This window comes from Podarcis cretensis (genome assembly GCF_951804945.1).
Source record: "Podarcis cretensis genome assembly, chromosome: 12".
NCBI lineage: Eukaryota > Metazoa > Chordata > Lepidosauria > Squamata > Lacertidae > Podarcis > Podarcis cretensis.
Window position 1 is genome coordinate 45,687,754 of NC_137181.1, and position 25,141 is coordinate 45,712,894.

The window sequence follows — 25,141 nt, forward strand, 5'->3', positions numbered from 1 at the left end:
CCCTGCAACATTCAAGGGTGACAAAGGAGTGTTGCTCAGGGAGCCGGTGAAGTGGCGCAGGCATCTCGCCGGAGGTTGCCTAGCAACTGTCGAAAAAAAGCAAGGTTTACTCCGAGTCAAGTTGAGAGGATATTGGCAGCATCTTCCTTCCGGGATGGTGTCCCTAAGGGGCATCACACAAACACATAAAACGCGTATTCTAATCTTGGTATTGTCGTTCCACCGTGTGTTTTAAATAACACAGGTGAGGGGCTTTTCTCCAACCACCACAAGACTAATAATATAACAGGATCTTTTCCAATAGAGGGTATGTGTGTGTGTGTTCACTCCCACCATCAAATTCAGCAGCCGAATTGCATTTTTCTGGGGATGTAGGCAGGCTCAGACTCGCTGTCATCGTTTTGACTTGCTCTTTTGTTGGAATCCATATATGTCTTGGAAACAACGTGCACATGGAACGCATGAAACCTGCCATACCACTCAGGGCCGGCCTACCCATGAGGCAAGGCAAGACAACCGCCTCAGGTGGCAGAATCCATAGGGGCAGCGGATCCTGATGTAAATCTTTATTTCCTCCTTGTTCCTGATGTAGTTTTTCACTCCCTGCCTTCTCCCCTGGTGCAGAGGAGGGCACCATTTTGTGGTTCGCCTCAGGTGACATATATAACCATCGCCGATCAACCAGACTCCAGTGAGAAGAGCTAGGATGGCATCCATGACTGATTTCCCTGCTTTTATTCCCTCGCCCCTCTTTACGGCACAACTGCAGGCTCAATGGAAAGGGCCAGTGTGAGCTGGCTGAGGTTGATGGGAGCTGAAGTCCAGAAACATCTGGAGGGATGCAGGTTCCCCATCCCTGGTTTAAACCAAAGTGACTTATCTCAGAAACAAACAAAAAAATGTAGCACTGAGGTAAAAAAATGGAACGACAAAAATAGGCAGAGTACTACAAAAAACAAAGCACAATTTAAATTATAAATTCAGAGGGAGTACATAACACAAAAGAGAAGCAGAAGCAAACCTACAAGCAAGCAAAAGCTTCAAATGCGATATACACTATACTGTTAAAGCACATTCAAATTCCCTCAAAGAATTCTGGGCATTGTAGTTTACCTCTTGCAGACTTATAATTCCCAGCAGCCCCAACAAACTACAGTGCCCAGAATTCTCTGAAGGGAAAGGATGTGCTTCAAATGTGCTTTATGAAAGGTCTTGTGTGTAGGCCCAAAAGCCTTCCTGGAGGACCAGGACTGAACTTGGCCTTCATGCTGAAACCTGAAGGACTTCCCTGAGGAGGCCATTTCATGAAGTTGGTGCCATCACAGGTGTGAGAGCCCCACTTCTAGTAGCCACACACCAAACATCAGCTGGGTGCGCCTGTGGGGAAGATGGTCCTGAAGGGACTTGTTAGGCTCAAGGTGTTTATGTTCAGTGGCCTTTAAATCACCACCTTGAATTTAATGTAAAAGAAAATGAAGAAAATAACAGCCTATTGATATTGAAGTAGGCACCTTTGCTCTGCTGTTCTAGGTGTCTGCCCGAAACATTTTTGCTTATGCAAACCTATGCAGATAGGGAAGTTCGACATACAATTTAATGGGTGGTTTTGTTTTTTTAAACAAATTATGTATATTTTAACTACTGGGTTTTTGACCTTTTTTTTTTTTTTTTAGGTCAACGTGTTTTTAACTTCTGACTTTTATGTACAGTTTTAATGTGCACCGCTTAGATGTTTCATCCGGTTAAGCGGTTTACAAAGGTTAAAAATGCATTCTGCAGATGGCTCAAGACGCGGGTGGAATAAAACCCCTTCCCTACCCTGCTAAAGGTTTGTGTGCGGAAAATGCAATACTCAAGGAGTTAAAAGCAGAAGTGCCACTTCAGACTTACAATGCTGGGCCTGTTGTCCCCCCCAAAAACTGCATTTCACATCTGGCTCCAAGGCACTTGAGCTGCAGCAATTATGGCTTTGTTGACTCCGTAATTGGCCTAATAAATTACACTTTATAATTAGGGATTTTGTGTGTGTGTGTGTGTGTGTGTGTGTGTGTGTGTGTGTGTGTGTAAAGGATAAGTACTCCAAGAGTAGCAGGCAGGAAGATGGTGAAGGGATGGGGGTTGTAAAACAGTCAAAGACAATCGATGATCATGAATAGCACCAAGATCACACTGTAGAGATGGCTTCGCTCCTCTTAAAAGGGGCTGCTGCTGCTGCTGTTGCTGCTTGCTGGAGGATGGGGAGGCCCAGCTAAGGAAAACAGAGTTGGAGAGAAAAGCAGTGTTGGAATACAGCTGGGGTCATGACACTTGACCTTTCCATTCCTTTTCCTCTTTGAAACCTGATTATCTCTATTTTTAGGCACATGGGTGGAGGAGGAGCGAGGAAGCAAGGGCAGCTGACCCTGGCATGCTAGGCTCTCTCAAATTTTCTAGCCCACTGTAACCCCATTGTTAATGAGGTACACAAGCGGCGCTCCTTGAAACAAGCTCCAGCTGCATCAGAAACGATAGACTTGATTCAGAGGCACAGGTTAGCTCCTTGGGAGTCTCTTTTTATCCTTCCCATAATCTCTCGATTTATTTAAATAAGGGGGGGGGGGCATGTAGAGATAGAATAACCATGTCCCATGAATAGTTGCACCCAATATTTATATAGCAGTTTCAGGGTGTGCTTCAGCCTGCCTGACCTCACATCCCTTTTAGGCCACTACCACTACTGATTTACACATGAGAAATTAAAGACACAGCAAGGGCATATTGAGATTATACTTATTGGCCTTGATTTTGACTGGTTTGTGCAAGAAAGGTGCAGGGGTGCCCTCCAGATGTCTTCTAAATAGTGCTTGCGTTTGGTTATTGCACGTAAGAATGCAGAGCAACCGTGGCTCTCAGATTATCTTCCATCCAGACAGATTTACAGGGCCATCTTCATAATAATAATAATAATAATTTTTATTTATACCCCGCCCTCCCCAGCCAAGGCCGGGTTCAGGGCGGCTAACAAGCAATAATAAAAACAAGTTGAATACAATTTAAAAACAAGATTAAAATACAACATTAAAATATTGAAACATTAAAATATTAAAATGCAGCCTCATCACAGGAGAAAGAAAAAAGAAAGAGGGGGAGGGAATCAAATTGGCTCCAAGCCAAAGGCCAGGTGGAACAACTCTGTCTTACAGGCCCTGCGGAAAGAAATCAGATCCTGCAGGGCCCTGGTCTCATGAGGCAGAGCGTTCCACCAGGCTGGAGCCAGTGTTGAAAAGGCCCTAGCTCTGGTTGAGGCTAATCTAACTTCCTTAGGGCCCGGGACCTCTAGGGTGTTGCTATTTATGGACCTTGAGGCTCTCTGTGGGGCATACCGGGAGAGGCGGTCTCATAGGTACGAGGGTCCTAGGCCATGAAGGGCTTTAAAGATCAAAACCAGCACCTTAAGTCTGACCCTGTACTCCACCGGGAGCCAGTGCAGCTGGAAAAGCACTGGGTGAATATGCTCCCATGGCAGAGACCCCGTGAGGAGCCTTGCTGCAGCATTCTGCACCCACTGGAGTTTCTGGGACAGCTTCAAGGGCACCCCCGCGTAGAGCGAATTACAGTAGTCAAGCCTGGAGGTGACGTTGCATGGATCACAACTCTATTCAGACCATAGGTAGCCAGTGTGTGAGTATTGAGATATTATTTGACTCCTCCCATCATTGCTGAACATTGGCCACGCTGGCTGGGGTTGATAGGAGTTGGAGTCCAACAATATATGGAGAGCACCAAGCAGACTGCCCATGCCCATAAGGTAAAAATATTCCTTTGAGTTGTTGCTGTGCAAATGTGATTCTTCTTCTCTCTTTCTCCCACCCTCTATTTGCTTTCCTGATTATTACCATCACTATGTGGAATGCAACTGGCCACAGGCACCATTGGGTGCCATGGGTGTGCTCAGTCGGTAGAGCAGAAGACTCTTAACCTCAGGGTTGTGGGGTCGAGTCCCACATTGAGCAAAAGATTCCTGCACTGCAGGGGGTTGGACTAGATGACCCTTGGGGGTCTTTTCCAACTCTGTGATTCTATGGTTCTTTGCTGGACTAGACATATCCACATAATCACAGAGCTAGAGTGCAAATGAAGAACTTCCACTATGTGGCTGCTGTAAAAATATTTCTGCTACTGGTAAAGGCTGTTAATACCTAATATCCAGGTAGAAAATGTTTGGAAGTCTAAACCACCCATGGCTAATAACTCATGGGAAAAATGTATTTCCCCAACTTGTAAGACTCCTCTGCAGCCATGCAACTCTATAAGGAACAGCTCATCTCCTCTGGTCTTTAACAGACCAAGAGCACAAAATATACAATGATATAGCACGAATGCTTCAGTGTTTAGAACATATACAAGCTTAATTTTGGGGTGTTTTGATGCACATGGGACGCGGGTGGCGCTGTGGGTTAAACCACAGAGCCTAGGACTTGCTGATCAGAAGGTCGGCGGTTCGAATCCCCACGACGGGGTGAGCTCCTGTTGCTCAGTCCCTGCTCCTGCCAACCTAGCAGTTTGAAAACACGTCAAAGTGCAAGTAAATAAATAGGTACCGCTCCGGCGGGAAGGTAAACGGCGTTTCCATGCGCTGTTCTGGTTCGCCAGAAGCGGCTTAGTCACGCTGGCCACATGACCCGGAAGCTGTATGCCAGCTCCCTCAGCCAATAAAGTGAGTCAGTCACAACTGGACCTAATGGTCAGGGGTCCCTTTACCTTTACCTTTTTTGATGCACACATTCCCCTTATGTCGCAGGTGACCCAAGAAATACTGTACCCGTATCAGACAATTAAAAACGGGCCCAAAGACCCAAAAATAGTACTGTATTAAGACTCCCTGCCCCATCCGAAGTGAAAGACAGGAGTGTGACAAGAGCATAGTTATGCTTGCAGATGAACACACTTTATTTAAAGAAAACTAGAGTTATGGGCAACTGCATCTACTGGCTGCTTAGCAACAAGCTACTGGGAATGCCCATCAATTCTCAGTTTATAATAACCTGAGACAGATCTAGTTTTTGTTTTCCCTTGAGGGTGTCTCCCCTACTCAGCTCTATAATAAATGCTGCAAAGCTATGCATCCAGCACATTGGGAAATAATGCCATGGAACATTTTGCATTCTGCTCGCTGAGAATTGCCTAGCCAGCAGGGTGTCTGCAAGCATTATTAATCACGTAATTAATCTCATAGTGTAACCCTAAGGGTGTTATTTTTTTTATTAAAAAAAATACACTAAAAGTGCCATTTGAGAACTGGAATGTATGTATGAGCAACCTGCACTCTTTAGGACTGTACCAATCATTCTCCCCTTGACTAACTTGTAAAAAGGTAAAGGTAAAGGTACCCCTGCCCGTACGGGCCAGTCTTGACAGACTCTGGGGTTGTGTGCCCATCTCACTTAAGAGGCCAGGGGCCAGCGCTGTCCGGAGACACTTCCGGGTCACGTGGCCAGCGTGACATCGCTGCTCTGGTGAGCGAGAGCTGCACACGGAAACGCCGTTTACCTTCCCGCTGGTAAGCGGTCCCTATTTATCTACTTGCACCCGGAGGTGCTTTCGAACTGCTAGGTTGGCAGGCGCTGGGACCGAGCAGCGGGAGCGCACCCCGCCGCAGGGATTCGAACCGCCGACCTTTCGATCGGCAAGCCCTAGGCGCTGAGGCTTTAACCCACAGCGCCACCTGCGTCCCTGACTAACTTGTAGAATGGGTCATTATCGAACCTGCGATACTCCTAATACTTAGGAGGAAGGATTATAGCTCAAATGTAGAGTATTTGCTTTGCAGAGAGATGGCAGGTTCTAGCTGCTGGGATAGCTCAGTCAGTAGAGGATGAGACTCTTAATCTCAAGGTCATGAGTTTGAGCCTCATGTTGGGCAAAAGATTCCTACATTGCAGAGGGTTGGACTAGACTAGATGATACTTGTGGTCCCTTTCCAACTCTACAATTGTATGATTTTATCCCCAGCATCTCCAGGTAGGTGTCCTCTGTCAAACCTTGGGGAGTCACAGCTGGTCCACATAGCCAATATTGAGCTTAGATGAACCAGTGGTGTGGCTCCTGTATTTTAAGCCTTTTAACCCTAAGTAGCATAACAACCCAGAGCTTTCGGCTACAATATTTACATCAAAGATTGGCCAGTATATACGACACGAGACAGTACAAATGCCGTAACAATCCCAATTGTAATTATACTCTTTTTGAGAGCACTTTTCAGTATAGAAAGATTGTTCCAGATGACAGCACTGGTAGCTCAGCTATTTCCTAAGGACACTGAACCCCAATACTTGATTGTTCTTCAATATTCCATGGTGGAACAGTAAAGAACTTTGCTCTTCTTACCTTGGGGTTGAGAGCATAGACCAGAATATAGGTAACAGTGGAGAAACTTTTTGTTTTTAGCTGGGCTCCATGCTTTTGCTCCTAACTCTGATTTGCAGGATTCTTTTGGAAAGTCTGCCCCCTACTGGCAAGGCTTGGAACTAGTTTGCAAATATAATGTTTACACTATTCTCTTCTTATATTAGGAATAGGATAGCTACATGTTTTGTTATTCCATATGGACAACAACAGGAAGGCTCAGTTATATATGAACATGTAAGGCAGGGCATATTGTGACCTACCAAATGTAATGTAGATCAATGGCTTTATAATGCAGTCTTGCTATGTGCTTGACACACACCCCTTTTATTTTTCCATGCGGCAAACATAGGGTATGTACTGAGCTGCTGACCGGGTGCCATCTATGGCTATTTATTTATTTAATTTGTACATTGCCCTTCATCTGAAGGTCACAGGGCAAAAGGTCACAAATACAAAATGAAAAGACAAAATGCGTAGCAAACAAAAAACCCTCAATAATCCCGTTCTTCCAAACACATTCAAAAGGCCATAGACTGATTAAACAATCAGTCAAAGGCCCAGGAGAAGAGAAATGTTGATAAGACTCACTGGACTAAGTGGGTAACACTGCACAGGCCTTTTATCAACCCCTTTCATCAAAACAATTAAACCGTAAATAACATTAGTCATGCAAGTTTAGGACTGTTTTATTTCTGAAGAACAACACTGACATCTCATCAGGAGTAGTTTAAAAATACTGACACAGGACAACAGAACTTTCAGACTAATGACATCCAGCAGCACTCAAATATGTACCCAGAAGCTTAGGGATCATTATTTGGGAATATGAATGCCATCAGCTTCCACGGAAACCAAAGGTGTTCCACTACTCGCACTAACAAAAGTGTTAACACCTCTTCCTTTCCCTGTTGAGAGATTTCATTGAGTTAGTCATACATTATAAACACATAAAAACGAAAGTATATTTTTTGAAAAATTTAAAGAGGGAAAAAAAACAGTGCTGCATTTTACCCCAATGAGATGAAACCAAGTACTTGGTAGACAATCTCATGGCAAACTAGTTTTCTCAATACTCTTCCTCACACTAATACTCCCATTTGGTACAGTTTGCATGCATCTTTTGCGTCTGAAGACGGCAAGACATGTCTTTTAAGGTGCTTATTTCAGGGATCTGACTTTTCAAACATTAGGGATTTCATGCAGAGTAGGTTTCCCCACTCTGCATAAATAAACTTCCTGCTTTTGACACAGGGGTATCCTGTGGAGCTTAGGGGCCCCCGTGTCTTATGGGTAGATTGCCCACAGCACCTAGTAGTGTGCACAGTCTGTTTCTGTGTGGACATGTACTATGCTTTGGCTGGAATAAGCTGTAAGTGCACCTGGAGAGAATCACACACCAGTCTCATGGCTGAAAAGAGGACAGTTTACAAATCAATGTGCAACACAGTAAGTTATTTTGTAAATTTCATCTAAAAAAAAAAAAAAGTTGAAAGTGCAATGCTAACGGGTAAAGGTTTTCCACAGACACTTATAAAATTTTGTCAAAACAAGCTGTACTGTACTTCTGCAAAATAAATACTCTGCCGTATGCTTTATGTACAAATACTCAACTAGAATATTGGCAACGTCTGAAAAATATCCATTCTTCAGGTTTTTATAGTCCCAACAGTAGGGGCGGGGGGAATCTGTGCTAGAGATAAGCTTCAAGGTCAAATTCAATTCTCTAAGTACAATTTCTTATATATTAAAATCCATACTGTTCATCTATATTGGAGGATGTACTAACAGATTTTGAATATGCCTTTGTCTTCTTTAGATCCCACATGCCTTTGTCTTCTTTAGATTTCATCCAAGCTTTGCACATCTTGTCCCTCAACAGATCCTTTCAGTGATCACCCTGAAGCAGACATATCCCGGACTTCACATAGGAACCACTCAGCCTTTTGTGAGACTGCATAAACAAACTGACTTAGTAGTTTGTTGCTTTAGCAGCAGCTGAAAACCAAGGAAGCATCTTGGATTACTTGTAGAATACTGGCATAAAATACGAGCATCTCAATAATTTAGTCTAAGTAGTTCCGATTGTTCAGTTGCTTCCTCGGAAAATATTGGACTGGTCAAGTTTACTCAGTTGGTGCCTTCAGTGTTTCCAGTTCCAAGGAATACAGAGGTCTCCATCCTGCATCACAGAATAGAAATGAGAAATGCAGAGATGCATGCCTTGCAAGTTGGGAAGCGACTCCCCCTCCAGCAGTCTATTGCAAGAATGGATCATCTGTACGCAGGAAACGCTGGGCTCTTTGTACAGCCTTTGGAGACGAAATTTCTCAGCTGAAGCCTTGATCAGTTTCTTCTCTAACACCATTGACCTGAAATAATAAACGTAAACCCCCATTTCAAAGTTATACTGTAAATGTGAAGGGGAGAAAATACAGAATTGGTTCTTGTGCTTCAGCTTTTGGAAATATCCGTTCCGCTACAAGAGACCCATATTTTACCCCCCCCCCCACCTCCAGTGCTTCCCAAACTGCAAATAATCAGTTTAATGGATGGCTAGCAGTTTGAAAGCACGTCAAAGTGCAAGTAGATAAATAGGTACCGCTCCGGTGGGAAGGTAAATGGAGTTTCCGTGCGCTGCTCTGGTTCGCCAGAAGCGGCTCAGTCATGCTGGCCACATGACCCTGTACGCTGTACGCCGGCTCCCTCGGCCAATAAAGCAAGATGAGCGCCGCAACCCCAGAGTCGGCCACGACTGGACCTAATGGTCAGGGGTTCCTTTACCTTTACTAATCTTGTACCCAGCTGTGGGGGAGATAGGAATAAAGGAGTATTCCATGGGTTTTGTCTCAGTTATCATACCCTTTTCCAAATTCCTAGCTAGGGCCAGGAAAGGGAGGCAACTGAACTAGTTAGCGACTGGCTGGCACTAAGGCCAGGTAAAAACTAGGTCCTCAACCCTCTCTCATGCTCCCCGCTCACCATGGTGTTTAGTTGTATGTATATTTGTGCTAACACATCCAGATGAGAACCTAGAGCACAGCATTTAATAGCAGGGCAAACTAGGCAAGAGGTTTTTCACAACTTCCTGAAGCAACACACTGTTATATAGTGGAGGGCGCTAGTAGTTTTGTAAGTTGAACTACACTTTTTACACACTTTTAAGTGTTGGCTCCTCCCCATCAATCTCCTTGGAAACCTCCCAAGATGTCAAGCACAGAACGGAGCAGTAGCACTGAGCTTTAAGAAGCACTTACTCTTCCTTTCTTTTCAGTTTCTCTCGTGCTTGTTGTGCTTTAGTGATCATAAACCACTGGAGTGCTGCTGGATCACAGGTTGTTGGGATGATGAAGTGCCCTAGTTCATGCAGATATGGTGCATACCTGTCACTGTAATAAAACAGGGACAGTACATTAAGGATAGTGCAAAACAGCTGGTGGTCCTTTTTGTATGGAAGGTTTTTGCTTAAAGTAATATTCACAATACAGAAACTTAACCCAAGAAGATAAGTCCTTATTTATTGGATCACCCATATGCACATGCTTATTGGTACTCTTAAATAATGCTAAAACGTTAGACAGACCAGAGTTACCATTGCAGAAGCCATGCTGATTCTGCTTCTTTGAGATGCTTCATAATTCTCTATTTAATGATACTTTTCATCAGTGTTCCTGGAACATATATTAAATCTAACTGGTCTGTAATTTGCTGGAACTCTTAAAAAAAATGGAGCTGCCTCCAAAGAATGCTCTGCAGCTGTTGCTGCCACTGCAGACAATATTCCTTCGAGCAGTAGCTTTCAACCAGTGTGCCGTGGCACCCTGGGGTGCCTTGAATGATGGTTAGGGGTGCCCTGGGCAGCACTAGCCTCTCTGCCTCTTTCCTTCCCTCTCTCCTCTGATCCCCTCTCCTGTCTCTGCCTCCCAAAGGCTTGGACAACTGTTTGTTGCAGCAGCGGCTGCCCAGAGGACTCCCAAGGAAAGGGGAGAGGAGGCTGAGGGAACACTCCACAAGGGAGCGTGCTCAAAAAAGGGTGAGAAGCTGCCAGCTTGGCAGGGAAGGGGCGACATAACTGGGCTCCTGAGCCCCCCGGGTGGCCACAAATGGAATGTGGTTTGTTAAGGGAGCCATGGACTCAAAAAGGTTCAAAACCTCTGCCTTAGAGGCCAGATCTGCCGCCCTTGTGGATCCTTCTGCCCAAGGCAGTTGCCTCACATTGCCACATGAGTGGGCCAGCCCTCATTACTGTAATGCACAATGCTTTGAAGACAGTTCAGAAATTGCAGCTAGTGCAAAATTCAGTGGCCAGATTGCCTGCCAGGGCAAGATGGTTTAACACGTAACAACTCTGGCACAACCGCATTGGCTGCCAGGCAGTTTCTAGGCTCCGTTCAAAGTCCTGGTTTTAACCTATAGAGTCTTGTGTGGCTCAGGTCTCCAATTAACTCAAGGACCACCTCTCCGCACATGAACCAACCCAACCCAGCACTTGTCATCTGAGACCCTTCTCAGGCTGCCCTCTGAGGAGTGTGTGGAAGGTAGTAACACAAGAACGGCCCTTTTTATTGATGGCTCCCCACTTGTGGAGTTCTCTCCCCAGGGAGGCATGCTTGGCACCATCACCATCTGTTTTAGGCACCAGGCAACAAGATTTTTATTTACTCAAGCCTTTTGCCTTTAGTTGAGAGGGTAACTAGCTATATCTGTGGCCTCTTTGTTGCGCTCATCCTTTTAAGTGGGGTGGGTAGGATTTGTTTCTTGTATAATAAAATCATACCTACATTAGGTCTTGTTTTACTACTTGGTTTTAACATTTTGCCCATTTTCTATTTTTATTACGCAAGTCACTTTGAGACACTTTGGTACAACAAGCAGCAGGTTAATAGATATCATCATCGTCTTCATCTTCGTAAATGCACACCTTTCTAGAATCATTTGCAACCCACGCAGGCTGTGAGGGTGAAATGGGAGCCTGCTGTTACGCACTCGATTGTAAAAGCTGTCCAGGACAGAGTAATACTCTTCAAGCATCAGCATCGGTTGAAGCTCTTCAACGTATCCGACTTGTATGCCTCCCAAAATATGGCTTATGCGATCCTCCAAAAGCAGCACTTTTTTCTGAAGTGCAGAGTAGCTTGGCAATCTCTCAAAAATCTGCACAAATTAAAAGGTTTATTTAAGTGGGTGACATGATCAAACACAACCAACTCCCACCCAACTGTCCAAATGTACGTTTTAGAAACTCTTTATCAGCAGAGAGTTACTGTTAATGGAAAATGATAAGCTCCCAGCTTGAGACTTGAACTTTCTACCTAATGAAATCAAGTTGGAAATATCTGTGAGGCGTTTTAAGCACCAATTTAAGGATTTTGTAATTTCAGCAAATCTTATGAAAACGATTCAACGTTTTTACAACCTTGTCAGGTGACTCATCCTGTATTTCCATTTTGATGTATTTCGGGTTGTTCTCATCTGTTAATGCCGTTTCAGTTTTTACAAATTTTCATTTGTAAAAGAATTCATACATTGCCTATTACAATCTTTCAAAAGGTAGTATACGATAATAAAACAGTAAAATCACAATAATCTAAATGAAATACAGCTGATAACCCAGGGGCACCATTTATTCACTTCAGATTTTAACCCCAGAAAAGGTTTAAGTGCACAGCTATTTTTTAAACAAAAGCATTAAATTGTAAATAGGAACTCTGGTTAGTATTAGCTATAGTCAAAGTGGCTCTGACACAACTTCATAAATAAGCTCACACAGACTACTAGCCTGCATAACATTTCACTAGCTCCCTAGGGGCTAGCAGAGTGGGATGGAATCCTCTGACAACCTGCTTAGCTTATCTAGGGTAGGAACAAAGCACTTTCTCCTTTCCTAGGAAGCTCCCTCACTCGCCTACACGTAATTCCTTGCCAAATGGCTGCTTTAAATAAAAGACTGTACCAACATATCCCTTAAGGCAGAGAGGGGTGGGAGGAGGGAGCACATGAGTTAGGCCTGCACTAGCTCAATATATTACAGAGTTATCAGAACTGCAGGAAGGCTTTAAAAAAAATGCATTCATGTAATCCTTAACTAGAACCAAAATATAGCTTTATAAGTTATCTTTTAGAGTTGTGAGTTAGTTGTTTTAGACATTAAGGCACTAGAGAAAGAGTCAATTACTGTACGCACATACAATGTTGTAACTCCACTTTCCAGCAGCAAGGTGACAAGACACCACAAACTCTCCTTAAGAATTCAGTGACAGGTTGTGTCAACCAGAAACAGGGAGGTTCCAAATCTTTGCCCACTTAACTTTTTGCACTCCACATACATATTAAAACAGGCTGGAAAAGGCAACATTTTTTTAAATTAAAAATATATATAATTTAGTTACCAGTTCTTACTTTGGTCCAGTGGTGGTGAACATCCATAGTTCCTAGCATAACATGGCCTGTTGCACTCATGCCTGAACGGTCTGTAAATATCACTGTGCGGCCTATTGAAAAGGGGAGGAATTTTTTTAGTCACTATTCACAGCTGAGCTTTTTGGAGGGTGGGGTTGGCTGTGGATCCCCTGCTACAGATCTAAGGTCTCTTTTAGGCCACCCTCCACTAGGCATCTCTCTCTAGGCCCGCCTGAACTCCTGGCACCCACATACATAAGTAAACCCTATGAGTTAACACTAACATTATCTCATATGGGTGCTTTGAGTTATAACAGAGATCAGGGTAGGATAAGAACATACAAAGGGCTCTGCTGGATAATTCCAAAGGCAATGGTGCTCTCCAACAGGAAAGCTTGCAAGTGGGGCCTGATTGAAATGGCGTTCTCCCCACCTGCAATCCCTCTGCAGCTTGTGTCCAGAATAAACTACCTCTGACAGACGAAGTAGCATATAGCAATCGTGCCTAGTAGCCACTAATAGCTTTAGCCTCTGTCAAGGCAACCTTGGAGACATGTAGGATCTGAATCATTTAGGGCTTTAAAGCTCAAACACAGCACCCCACATTCTGCTGAGAAGGAAAGCAGGAAATCAACTTGCACCAGCTTAAAAGATTCAGAATTTTCTTTAAAGAGCAGCATAATATTGTTGACAAGTGAAAGAAAGAAAACTGCTGCAAAAGAATGTACCTTTAGCATTCCTTAGCGCTTCTGGGCTTTGTTGAGCTAACCGACTTAGACTGTGTAGCTGGCTGCACCGATGGGCAATACCCCAGCTCCTCTGCCATCTAAAAAACCCAAACCAACACCAGCATGTTTCACTCATTTTAAATTGCACAGCAACTTAGGTAACAAAAGAGTGACAGAGCTTGTCAATGAAACACATTATTATCTGTCATTAGCAGACAAGCAGCTTTGAGCATTAAGAACTTGATCTATAACTCAAATAGAAACTTTGACAATTTGGATGAATGGGTGACTGCCATGGGTGTCTATATAGCTCTTAATCTAGTTTTGTTTTAAATATATTTGCTTTTTTGTGTTCTTAACTATTTTTTGCTGTTGACACAATTGTGTGGGAGACTATTAAAACATTGATGCACTGGACGCAGTTGCTTAAAAATGCAACTAAACTAAGAATAAAATTGCAGTGACCACTGTAACACTTGGACTAGCATTGTAAGCACACATTTCTGGTACATTTAAAATACATTTGCTGGAGTCTATCACATACCAGCAGTATTGCTCTGTTCCACCCTTAATCTTAAAAAAAATAAAAACCATTGCTTTTTCACACAGTTTAAGTTAATTTGTTACCTGATATCAGAGAGCTGTAGCTGTTGAGAAAGTTCACCTTTCAAACGGTCTAGCTCTTTCCTGAGTGGTAAGCTATTCTTCAGCTTCTTTTCTGCACTTTGTTCATTACTATCTAACCAAGAACTGGAAAAACAACATGGATCACAAAGAGATTTAAAAACACAGTAATTGGGCAAGAGGATTAACGATAAACTTTAAGCAGCGATTTAAAGTGCTCATGTATCAGAAAAAGTGTGAGAGCACATCAGGAACCTTCTTAAAATTATGGAATCATAGAACTAATTGTTGGAAGGGACCTCGTGGGTCATCTAGTCCAACCCCCTACAATGCAGGAATATTTGGGTCAATGTGGGGCTCAAACCCATGACCCTGAGATTAAGTGTCTCATGTTCTACTGACTGAGCTTTCAATTAATATTTATCTAGCACACAGCCAGCCACACCCTCTTCCAAGATGTACCATTCCACCTCCCTGTTTTCTCTCTCTCAAGGTATTTGGGCATTCAGTACCAATTTAGCATGCTTAGACTTCACTGGGTTGTTTTGTTTCCCTCCCTGTGAAATATCTGTTATATTTCTGCAAACCCCTGCAGGTTCCCCTAATCCTGCTGATTTGTCCACCTCGAGTGTGAATGCTGCCTTTTTGGCTACATAAAGATCCATACTTGGAGAATGACTTGCAGTTGTATACCGAACGAAGAATTTCTATGGGTTTGTTGATTAAAAGTTGTGTCTGGCTTTCATTCAACAATGGCTAGCCTCCCTACGGCGCTCTTCAAAACTGCCAACATTCCTGGCAGTAAATACTTTGGAGGAAGGAACATTTTCATGGAAACCTGTATTGTCAGCCTGTGAACAGTTAGAAGGACTGATGGCAACGTAGTGACAACTATATAAAGTTAAAGAGTGTGGCTGTCATTCTAGAATTATGCACGCAAATTTCTGTATGTACTCTCAGGGATGGAAAAAGCATGTCGCTATCAGTAGATAACCAATTCAAATTGTGATGGTCAAGTCAAAGTCTATTTCACGAATACTACTTTCCCACATCCATCCATTTCCTAGTTGGGGAACCTGTGGGGTAGATTTTGGGAGCATGGGCAGCTGGGGGCTGCAGTGGGAGAGCAGCAGAAACTGAACTTCCATTGTGGAAGCTGAAGTCCATTCACATAGCATGCTTGTATGCCTGGTAGGAGTTCCAAATTCAACACTTCCCTACTCAAATGTTTTAAAAATTAACCATTCAAGTCTAAAATATGTGTTTGGGATAAATCATATGCTTTGCAAGTAGAAGTTGCCAACTTCTACCTGTGACATCTCCTGGTGAAAAATCAATTGGTTCAAAATCCTGAAAAGGCCTCTTAAGACTCTGAAATTGAGGAAGGTGATGTCACTAAGGTCAGTACCTTAGTGTAGTTTCCATCCTTTGAGCCTGTTCAAGTTCTTCCTCAGGATCCTTGAATCCAGTAAAAGAGTAGTAAGTCTTGTCCCATTTGATAGGCCTGTGGAAGATTCTTTCTGCTGACTGGTTAGACGGAGTTGCCACTTTGCCATTCAGGATTTGGACATGCTCCGTAGATAAGTTACAGGAGTTCAGGATGTCCAGTACTGTGCTTAGTAGGTCCCTGGTGCGCAAGGTGAAACTGACTGCTCGAAATCCTACAAAATGCAAACCCAGAACAAGGCAGTATTTAACAGAATGCATTTCCTTATGCTTGCCTTACCAAAGATAATGCAAACCATGGCTTGCATGGATTAATCTCCTAGTCAACTTCATTAAATTGTAGTACAGTGGTGCCCCGCAAGACGAATGCCTCGCAAGACGAAAAACTCGCTAGACGAAAGGGTTTTCCGTCTTTTGAGGTGCTTCGCAAGACGAATTTCCCTATGGGCTTGCTTCGCAAGACGAAAACGTCTTGCAAGTTCTTGCAATTTTTTCCCTCCCCCCCCCCTTTTTCTAAGCCGCTAATAGCCGCTTAGCCGCCAATAGCGCTAATCCGCTAATAGGGGTGCTTCGCAAGACGAAAAAACCGCAAGAAGAAGAGACTCGCGGAACGAATTAATTTCGTCTTGCGAGGCACCACTGTACTACTGTTATTAGCTGATTTGATTTCAACTGACAGTGCTCCTGGACTCAGCAGATTAAGTCCCCATGCTCCAAGATTGATATGAACAGGCTCCACTGTGAAGGCTTTTCCTAATGCTATTTTTGGATGAAGTGCACTACGGGACTCTGATAAAACAACAACAACAACACTGAAATATAAACCAATAGCTGTGAAGTGCTATGGGCAGGTATGCATGATACTAAGACACAGAAACATCAGTGTATTTGTCTATTATCACAGCACCCTGCTCCAACAATTGAAGATTACTACGTATTAGATGGTAAATAAAAGAACTTGTTAAAAGTGATTATTCATAATTAATTCTCAGGTCACTGTGCTAATAACTTCTAGAACAGGATATAGTAAAGCTTCTAGAACAGGATATAGTTAATATTTTCAAATAAAAAACTCAACATCTTTTTGATCTAGAGGCTACATGAATTTTCAAAAGTGCAGCTTTAATTTTCGGAAAAATTCCTACATTAAGCAGTTTTATACACTATATTTTGGCCAAGTGAGGGAAACCATAATTTTTATAGGGATACACAAAGAAACAAATCTGGTGGCTAAATCTAATTAAACTCTGTTTAAGAGGCTTCTTAGAAAAAACAACAACCCAGTGCTTAACGGCTAGAAATTTTAATGACAAAATTTCAAGTACTCAAAAGCATTTTATTTTGTAAGGGGGGGCGGGACCCGGGGGGCGGGACCCAAAATGTCTAAAATACCTGAGGAGCCAAATGGTTCTTGAACATTGGAAGGATTTTGTTCTTTCTCGCGTACGTAAAAAGTGAGCCGAGTTGGTTTTAAAGACCTGAAACCCGGTTTTTGGAGATTCTCCAAATAACCATTTAATCTCTTCAAAGAATTTTCATTGATCTCCTGAAAATATTTACAAGAAAAAGAATTACTCAAGTTTTGAATATGGCCCAAGTTAAAGCAAATACACATAAATTAACAGTGTCTGTTCACAACAACTTTTGATTCACAGTGTATTTATAACAGTCTCCATACTGTTCTCATTTTCTATTTTTATGTTGTGAACTGTCCTGTAATCTTCAGATGAAGGGTGGCATACAATTTTTAAAAAATGATGATGATGTTGATGATTTGTCAGGGAACTGCCATCGGAGCCAGAGGGAGAGGGAGGGCTCCAGAGGGATTCCGGAGAGCGTCCCGGGAGGGAGAGAAGCAGCCCATCTTCTGGGGAAGGAAATCAGCGTAGCACCAGTGGAGAAGGGGGGCAGATGGGGGAATCGGCGAGGTGGCTCCATGACTCCTCGCCGGAGACCAGTGGGGAGAGCACGGGTCCTCCGCTGCCCACACCCTCCCTGCGCAGAAGGCTTCCCCGCAGGGAGAGTAGGCGGAGACTAGGCCTCAAAGAGCTTCTTTGCTGGAAGAAGTTCAAGAAACGCCCACTGACAGATTCTGCCAGCAATTGAGACAGCCACGGGTGAGTGGCTGTCCGGACAGAAAGGGTTCACTCAGGCAACCCAGCCAGGTGTGGCGCCGATTTTACGCACGAGCAACCCCTAGAACCATTACATGATGTCATGGTAGGTGTTTAGGATTGCAGCCTAAACCACTGGAGAAAAATATATTTACCCTTTCTCTGGGATGCTGGCCAAAGAAATCTGGATGCACTGCAAAATAGAATGGCCGCAGAGCATTGACAGCATCAGCCCCTGATAAAGCTCTTGCCTGGATAACATGCTGCAATGGTAATTTATTGAGACATAACCTAAGAAATAAAGATGAAGAGTAGGTTAAGCAGCCTAAGAGACCACAAAATGCTTAAAGGTAAATTGCAAAAGAGATGGGAGAATTCTGGGACTATTTAAATAAGGACTGGGCTATACGATAAGAGGTAGCTATGTGGATAATACTTGTAACAGTACTAATAAATTTAGAATTATATAAGCATGTACTCAGAACTATCACATCAGTCCAATAAGCAACACAAAACTGTAGATGAATTTCTGGCTACTACTTGCAATCTGATGCTGTCTTAAATGTACAAGTACACATTCTTCCTGTGTATGAATGCCCTACTCAATGATGATGATGATAAAGTACATTTACCTCTATAGTTTTGACCAATAGATCTTCCAATTTACAATCCTACTTCTAATTTACAATTCCTAAAACTACAATTTTAAAACTCCCAGAAATCAAGCCAAAAGCAGATGTAATAATTTATATGCTACAATTAAAAGTGTAGGAATAGAGCTGCCTTACCTCCTCACAGTCCCCCAACGGCAAAACATCTCAATTCTTTTAATCTTGATTCCAGATTGCCTCTAAATTTCTTTAAGCAAATAAAACATATTGAACATGTAATTAATGCATTCAGTTTTGTATATGTTTACTTTCATTTTGCCTATACTTTAAGCAACAGAATTTGACTGTGAAATTACAATCTGGTTTTACGTAAAAATGTTCACCAGTGACACTAAACGGTAGCAGGAACAACCACTTTAATGTTGTTGTGACAAGTCGCTTAAAAATGGACAAACTACCGTATTTTTCGCTCCATAGGACGCACTTTATCCCCTCCAAAAATGAAGGGGAATTGTGTGTGCGTCCTATGGTGCGAATGCAGGCTTTCGCTGAAGCCTGCAGCGCGAGAGGCATCGGTGCGCACCGACCCCTCTCGCTCTCCAGGCTTCAGGAAGCTATCCGCAAGCCTTGCAAGCCCGGCGGGAGTTCCCGCGAGCTCACGAGGCTTGCGGGCAGCAGCCTGCAGCCCCAGCGAGTGTCCACAAGCCTTGCGCGCTCGGCAGGAGCTCCCGCCGGGCGCGCGAGGCTTGGGGTGGGAGCCTGCCGCCCGAAGCACGCGGAGCCCTCCGGAGGGCTCCCCGTGCTTCGGGCGAATGTCTGCAAGCCTTGCGCGCCCGGCAGGAGGTCCCGCCGGGCACGCGAGGCTTGGGGCGGCAGAAGGGTCTCCTTCTGTTCCTTCTCCAGGTTCGCTGAAGGGCGATGCCCCTTCTCCCTCTCTGCGCAGCACCTCTCCTGTGAAGGAGGGGCGCTGGGCAGAGAGAGAGAAGGCGCAGTGCTCCTTCAGCGACGCGTCTGTCCTGGCTTCTGCTTTAGCCCTGCGCAGCCTCTTTGGGCAGGGGGAGCCTTCATCCCGCTGCCCTGAAGAGGCTTGGTGCGGTTACCCCAGAAGCCAGAACAGCCACACGGTATCCCAGAAGCCAGATCCCTCTCTCTTTTCTGGCTTCTGGGGTTCAGAATAATTTTTTCTTGTTTTCCGCCTCCCAAAACTAGGTGCGCCCTATCGTCCGGTGCGCCCTATGGTGCGAAAAATACGGTAATTAAAAGTTTGTGTAAGCAAGTAAACACAAAAGCCTGATAATTTCTATACAGTACTAATTTTTAATTAGAGCGCCTTTCCTGGGCCCCAGTACAATGGTAAGAGCACGCTGACTATAAATCAGATTACAAAGAGATGCTGTTCTAGTCAATTTCATCCTGAAGGAAACTTTAAGAGAAATAAAACATATTCTTGAATAGTAAAGGCATTACTGACAGGGAGAGATACAAGCAAATATGTGGGCACTCATACATCCTTTCTTATAAATAAAATAAAATCAACTGAGGAAAAGAGGAGTGCTGCTCATCATGGGTACTATCTGAAAGGCGCATGCAACAGTCACAACTAACATGTATTGCACCAGTACTAGCTGGGTTGGCTGCTGGGTGGTAATTTACATGTTTTCCAGGATACAATTAAAAATGTTACAGGAACCTGTTGCCTGGAGACCACAGAAGAGCAGAAAAAAAGTTTAACTATATATTGCAGGCAAAAGCAACTTATAATAACCACTTCCAGTTTTTTCAAATACCAGTCTTTATAAGAGACACACACTTGTACACAAAAGAAAAAAATGTTTAAAATATATGAAAATCCCTCAGATTATTCATTGACATTAAGTAGAGCTCTCTGTTAATCTTGATTTTAAATGTAATCAAGGAGTTGCAAGGGACCTCAAGCGTCACCAACCCCTTGCTAATACAAGAAACCTATTACTATAGCATCCCTGGTTATCCAACCACTGCTTAAAAACCTTAGCAAAGGAGAGTCCACAACCTTACAAGACAACCACTGTCAAACAGTTTGTACCATCAGGAAGCTATTTGTGATGGTCAGTCATAACCTTTTTTTTGTGTAATCTGAACTCATCAGTTCAGGGCAATACCACCATCTGGAGCATAGAATCAGATAACTGTAAATGGAAAGGGACCCAAGGGTCATATACTCTAATGCCCTGCAATGCAGGAATCCCCTCTAAAGCATCCATGACAGATGGCCATCCAACCTCTGCTTACAGCCATGCAAGAAATATGTAAAATAACAAAGCAAGTATTAGACTTCACCCCAGAATTGGCCCTACTAAACATCTTCCAAGACAACAATGCCCATATACTCCACAAAGAACTCATAACCCACCTACTTTCAGCAGCCAGAAACACCATAACCAGACACTGGAGAGACCTGTCAGGAGTAAGCATGGACCAATGGTACCAAATAGTATGGGAAACAGCCCTACTAGAAAAATTAACTAACAAACTGAAACTGACATGGGGACAAACAGAAGAAGACACCTTCACCCCGGTATGGCTCCCCTTTATCACATACACAGCCCAACAGGACAATGACAATAATCCACCAACAGCATACAAATCAATATGGCTAACTTGATCCAAAACACCCACCCACCTCACTCACACACGAAAACAAAGATCACCACAGCCAATCACAAACAAACAATCACATCCTAGGCCAACCCCATCCTCTCTCACCACCAAAGGAACACAAGTGAACAACACAAGCACGCTGACACCAAACTACATACATTAAGCATAATAGAAACACCGCTACCCCACCCCACCCCCATCCATCTCCCCTCCTTCCACCCTCCTTTCTTCTTTTTTTTTCTTTTCTTTTTTCTTCTCCCCCTAATGCCTCAACAAATGAAATGGATTTGTAAAAATGTTACACGGGAAAAAAAATAAAATACGAGGCATTACACTTACACTGTAAAACAAGAAAACCCTTAATAAAATATATTAAAAAAATAATAACCACAAAAAAAAACAACCCTATCAAGGAAGCTTGAAGCCATTGGTTCGCGTCCTACCCTCCAGAGCAGGAGAGAACAAGCTTGCACCATCTACCATGTGACAGCCCTTTAGAGATTTGAAGATGGCTATCATATATCCTCTCAGTCTCTTCTTTTCCAGGGTAAACATACCCCAAACCCTCAACTGTTCCTCATATGGCTTGGTTTCCAGACCCTTGATCATATTGGTTGCCCTCCTCTGCACATGTCCCAGCTTGTCAATATCCTTATTAAACTGTAGCACCCAGAACTAGACACAGTACTCCAGGTGTGGTCTGACAAAGGCAGAACAGAGTGGTACTATTACTTATAGCTAAAGCTATTCTATGCAGCATCAACAGAAGTACAGAGTCCAGATCAAGAGAAGCTCTATTATGTGAAGACTGCTTTAACCATGTTAAAATTTGCTCCAGCCTATCCCTTATGTTTGGGGATATATAACGCTAAACAATGGTTTAGTGCTACATGGATGAGCTGCTATCAGCCCAAGCAAAAATCCCTCTCCCCTTCTATGTGGCTCAGAGGATTTCTGTGCAGATAACATTGACTTTTCAACTTGTACAAATCTGGAATATGGCTTAAAACAAACTGTTTAGTTAAGCCAGCTTCATAACCCATGATTTGAAGGTGGTTTGCTTTGAACCTTACCAGTTTTTGTTGTAAGTGAGGATTACTGGTTGACAAGCCAACATTACAGTGGTACCTCGGGTTACAGACACTTCAGGTTACAGACTCCGCTAACCTAGAAACCGTACCTCGGGTTAAGAACTTTGCTTCAGGATGAGAACAGAAATCATGCAGCAGCAGCGGCAGACCCCATTAGCTAAAGTGGTGCTTCAGGTTAAGAACAGTTTCAGGTTAAGAACGGACCTCCAGAATGAATTATGTTCTTAACCCGAGGTACCACTGTATTTGAAAGCAAAATAAAATTCAGCAGGGATCCTCTTCCCAGCAGCAGAGTATAAAGAAATGGAGGAGCACTCAAGCCCAGTGCTTTTCTCAGTCTCACCAGAGATTGTCCAGGTAGTGCTAAACCATGGTTTAGTGTTAGGCACAAACACATATTAGCAGGTTTCCCAAGAACACAATTTAAATATCTTAAGTTATGGTGTAAAGCACATAGAAAGTCAACATAATTCTGATTGCTTAGATACATGCACAGAATCCCTATTCTTCAGAACTACATAATGCCAAAACTTAGAAACTCTGAATAGTTTTAAAGCGTTTCTTGGAAAGCCACACACAATCTCCCCAAGCTTTTAAAACCTTATTGTGTGCAGAAAAGGAGCAGGAAGGGGGTAGGAATCAAGACCATGCCAAATGGAAATTTGAGATACAGCAGATCACACTATAGACAAATGATTAGCCACCTTTTGAAGGCTGTACAGTGCATGACACACAAAGGTTACCATAAAAACTGCAGTCTCAGGACAAAGCTAGCTACTTAAGTTTCTTGCGGAAAAAGGAGAGTAACCTCTATGAATTGGCAAAGTGCCATAACACACTCTGATTGGCTGAACAAAAAGGTACATTTTAACAGTACAGCTGATGTTTACAAAAGTACAGCATAAGGTAAGCATGTGAAGGATCAGACAGGTGCCTAGAGATTCAGAACTTTTACATGCCAATGACCATCACATATTGACTTTAGGAGATACAAAACTATGCCGGCAGCCTCATACAGTATTTTTGTTTGTTTTTTCCTCTTTGTCAAAAACCTTTAATAAAATTGATCTAAATACAGGGGGAAATGCAGCCTACGACCTTCATTTGTCATTATGCTACGTTTGTTGCCAACCATCCTGTTAGCAGTTCAATTCCGGTCACAACAATAACAGAATCATAGAATTGTAAAAGTTGGAAAGGGGTCCCTAAGGACCATCTAGTCCAACCCCTTGTAATGCAGGAACAGGCAGCTGTCCCGTACGGGGATCGAACTCGCAACCTGACGCCACTCTAACCAACCGAGCGATCCAGTTGGGGTCCGTTCAAGTTCAACGAGGCTTGCTTGCAAGTAAGCACATTGACGAGTGCATATCAGATTTTTTTTGTTTTTAATAATATTTTATTAAGGGTTTTCTTGTTTTACAGTGTGAGTGTAATGCCTCGTATTTTTTTTCTCCATGTAACATTTTTACAAATCCGTTTCATTTGTTGAGGCATTAGGGGGAGAAGAAAAAAAAAAGAAAAAAAAAGGGGGTGGAGGGAGGGGAGATGGATGGGGATGGGGTCGGGTAGCTGTGTTTCTATTATGCTTAATGTATGTAGAGTTTGGGACGCAGGTGGCGCTGTGGGTTAAAGCCTCAGCGCCTAGGGCTTGCCGATCGAAAGGTCGGCGGTTCGAATCCCTGCGGCGGGGTGCGCTCCCGCTGCTCGGTCCCAGCGCCTGCCAACCTAGCAGTTCGAAAGCACCTCCGGGTGCAAGTAGATAAATAGGGACCGCTTACCAGCGGGAAGGTAAACGGCGTTTCCGTGTGTGGCTCTGGCTCGCCAGAGCAGCGATGTCACGCTGGCCACGTGACCCGGAAGTGTCTCCGGACAGCGCTGGCCCCTGGCCTCTTAAGTGAGATGGGCGCACAACCCCAGAGTCTGTCAAGACTGGCCCGTACGGGCAGGGGTACCTTTACCTTTACCTTTATGTAGAGTTTGGTGTCAGCGTGCTTGTGTTGTTCACTTGTGTTCCTTTGGTGGTGAGAGAGGTTGGGGTTGGCCTAGGGTGTGATTGTTTTCACCCCGGTATGGCATATCAGATCTTAAGATGGAAAGGGAGCTTAAGAACCACCTGCTGCCGGGGCTACCACAGCAAAAGGTTCCAGATATGATGCTCACAACCCGATTACCTTATTCCCAAGGCAGGGCAGCGCCACTGTAGGGGCCAACTCCTAGGGACTGCGGTCCCTTTGCCCACCCCACCCCCCAATAAAATATTTAAAGAGGGGGTGGCCTCCCCAAAGTCGATAGGCACTGCCATTCAGTCATGTGATTATGTGGGATGGGGCTTTCCTGCCCCCCCCATATTTTATTTCAACTTGGCACCCCTACACGCCACAGACGCGAGCCCCCCTTCATCCCAACGGGTCTCGCTCCAGGTGAAGCAGGCCTAAGTCACTTCGAAACTGCGCGAACCTCCCGCGAAACGCCGGTCCCGCTGCTTTACCTCAGCGACGACGAAGGTGAGGGGACACCAAACAAACAAAACAAAACCCCAGCGCTTCTTCTTTCCCCCAACCCAAACACTGTGAGGAAATCACTGCACACCAGCTTACGTGCGAGCGCTCGGCGGGACTTGACCCGTGTCGAGCCGTTCAGACGTTCGGGGAAGCAGAAAGTCCTCCCCACTCTCAGAGCCGCCAGCACTCTCCTCCGAAATCTCACCCGACAAGCTCACCTTACTCCTCCTCGGTGTCCCGCTGGAAGAGGCGCGGCCCCCATCGCCTCACGCGGGGCGAAGCGAGCGCTCGCCGAAGCGCCGGGCTGCCTGTGGGACTCGGTCGCGTCGGCCGGTGACCTCGCGGGCCTCTGCGCGCGAGACACCTGAACCGCCGGGAGGTCCGCGAGGGGGCGGGGCCGACGCCGTCACGCTGACGGCCAGGAGCCACAGACGGAGGGAGGGCCGGAGGACGCACGCCTCCGAAGCGCGGCGCTTTAAGGCAGGCGGCGTCACGCAGGCGTCGTCACTCGCTCCTCTCCTCCTCCTCCCCGCCGCCTTTCTGCGCATGTGCAGCAGAGGCTGCTGTTGGCTCATTGCTTTGAGCTGTGAAGAAAAGCAG

At 44.3% G+C, this 25,141-nt stretch overlaps 1 protein-coding gene and 1 long non-coding RNA gene across 3 annotated transcripts; one reads left to right on the plus strand and one right to left on the minus strand.

Moving 5' to 3' along the window:
• The first annotated feature begins 1,375 nt into the window (after positions 1-1,375).
• Positions 1,376-8,186, plus strand: LOC307199578. The gene is made up of 2 exons (XR_013832078.1): positions 1,376-1,828; positions 5,992-8,186. It is a non-coding gene; the product is annotated as an uncharacterized lncRNA (long non-coding RNA).
• On the minus strand, positions 7,058-24,927 carry TCAIM (T cell activation inhibitor, mitochondrial). Of its 2 annotated transcripts, XR_013831983.1 has the most exons (12): positions 24,760-24,927; positions 18,484-18,553; positions 17,851-17,986; positions 16,974-17,127; positions 15,544-15,796; positions 14,139-14,261; positions 13,512-13,609; positions 12,784-12,875; positions 11,306-11,538; positions 9,642-9,773; positions 8,215-8,756; positions 7,058-7,292 (listed from the first exon to the last, which is right to left on the minus strand). XR_013831983.1 is itself a non-coding variant. In XM_079947372.1 (11 exons), the coding sequence occupies exons 2-11, from the start codon at positions 18,510-18,512 to the stop codon at positions 8,528-8,530; spliced, it is 1,479 nt and encodes a 492-aa protein (XP_079803498.1). In that variant the 5' UTR covers positions 18,513-18,553; positions 24,760-24,927; the 3' UTR covers positions 7,058-8,527. The 2 variants fall into 2 exon arrangements, 1 of the variants encoding a protein (XP_079803498.1); XM_079947372.1 differs by having other exon boundaries at positions 7,058-8,756.
• Positions 24,928-25,141: the final 214 nt, after the last annotated feature.

What these genes read in the sequence shown, in the direction of transcription:
- TCAIM (XM_079947372.1), bottom strand. Translation starts at nt 18,512, where the DNA reads ATGTTTTGCCGTTGGGGGACTGTGAGGAG. An exon ending in CTACAGCTCTCTGATATCAG is followed by an intron (nt 13,610 to 14,138) that starts GTAACAAATTAA and finishes TGGGTTTTTTAG; the next exon opens with ATGGCAGAGGAGCTGGGGTA. An exon ending in TTCACCACCACTGGACCAAA is followed by an intron (nt 11,539 to 12,783) that starts GTAAGAACTGGT and finishes TAATTTGTGCAG; the next exon opens with ATTTTTGAGAGATTGCCAAG.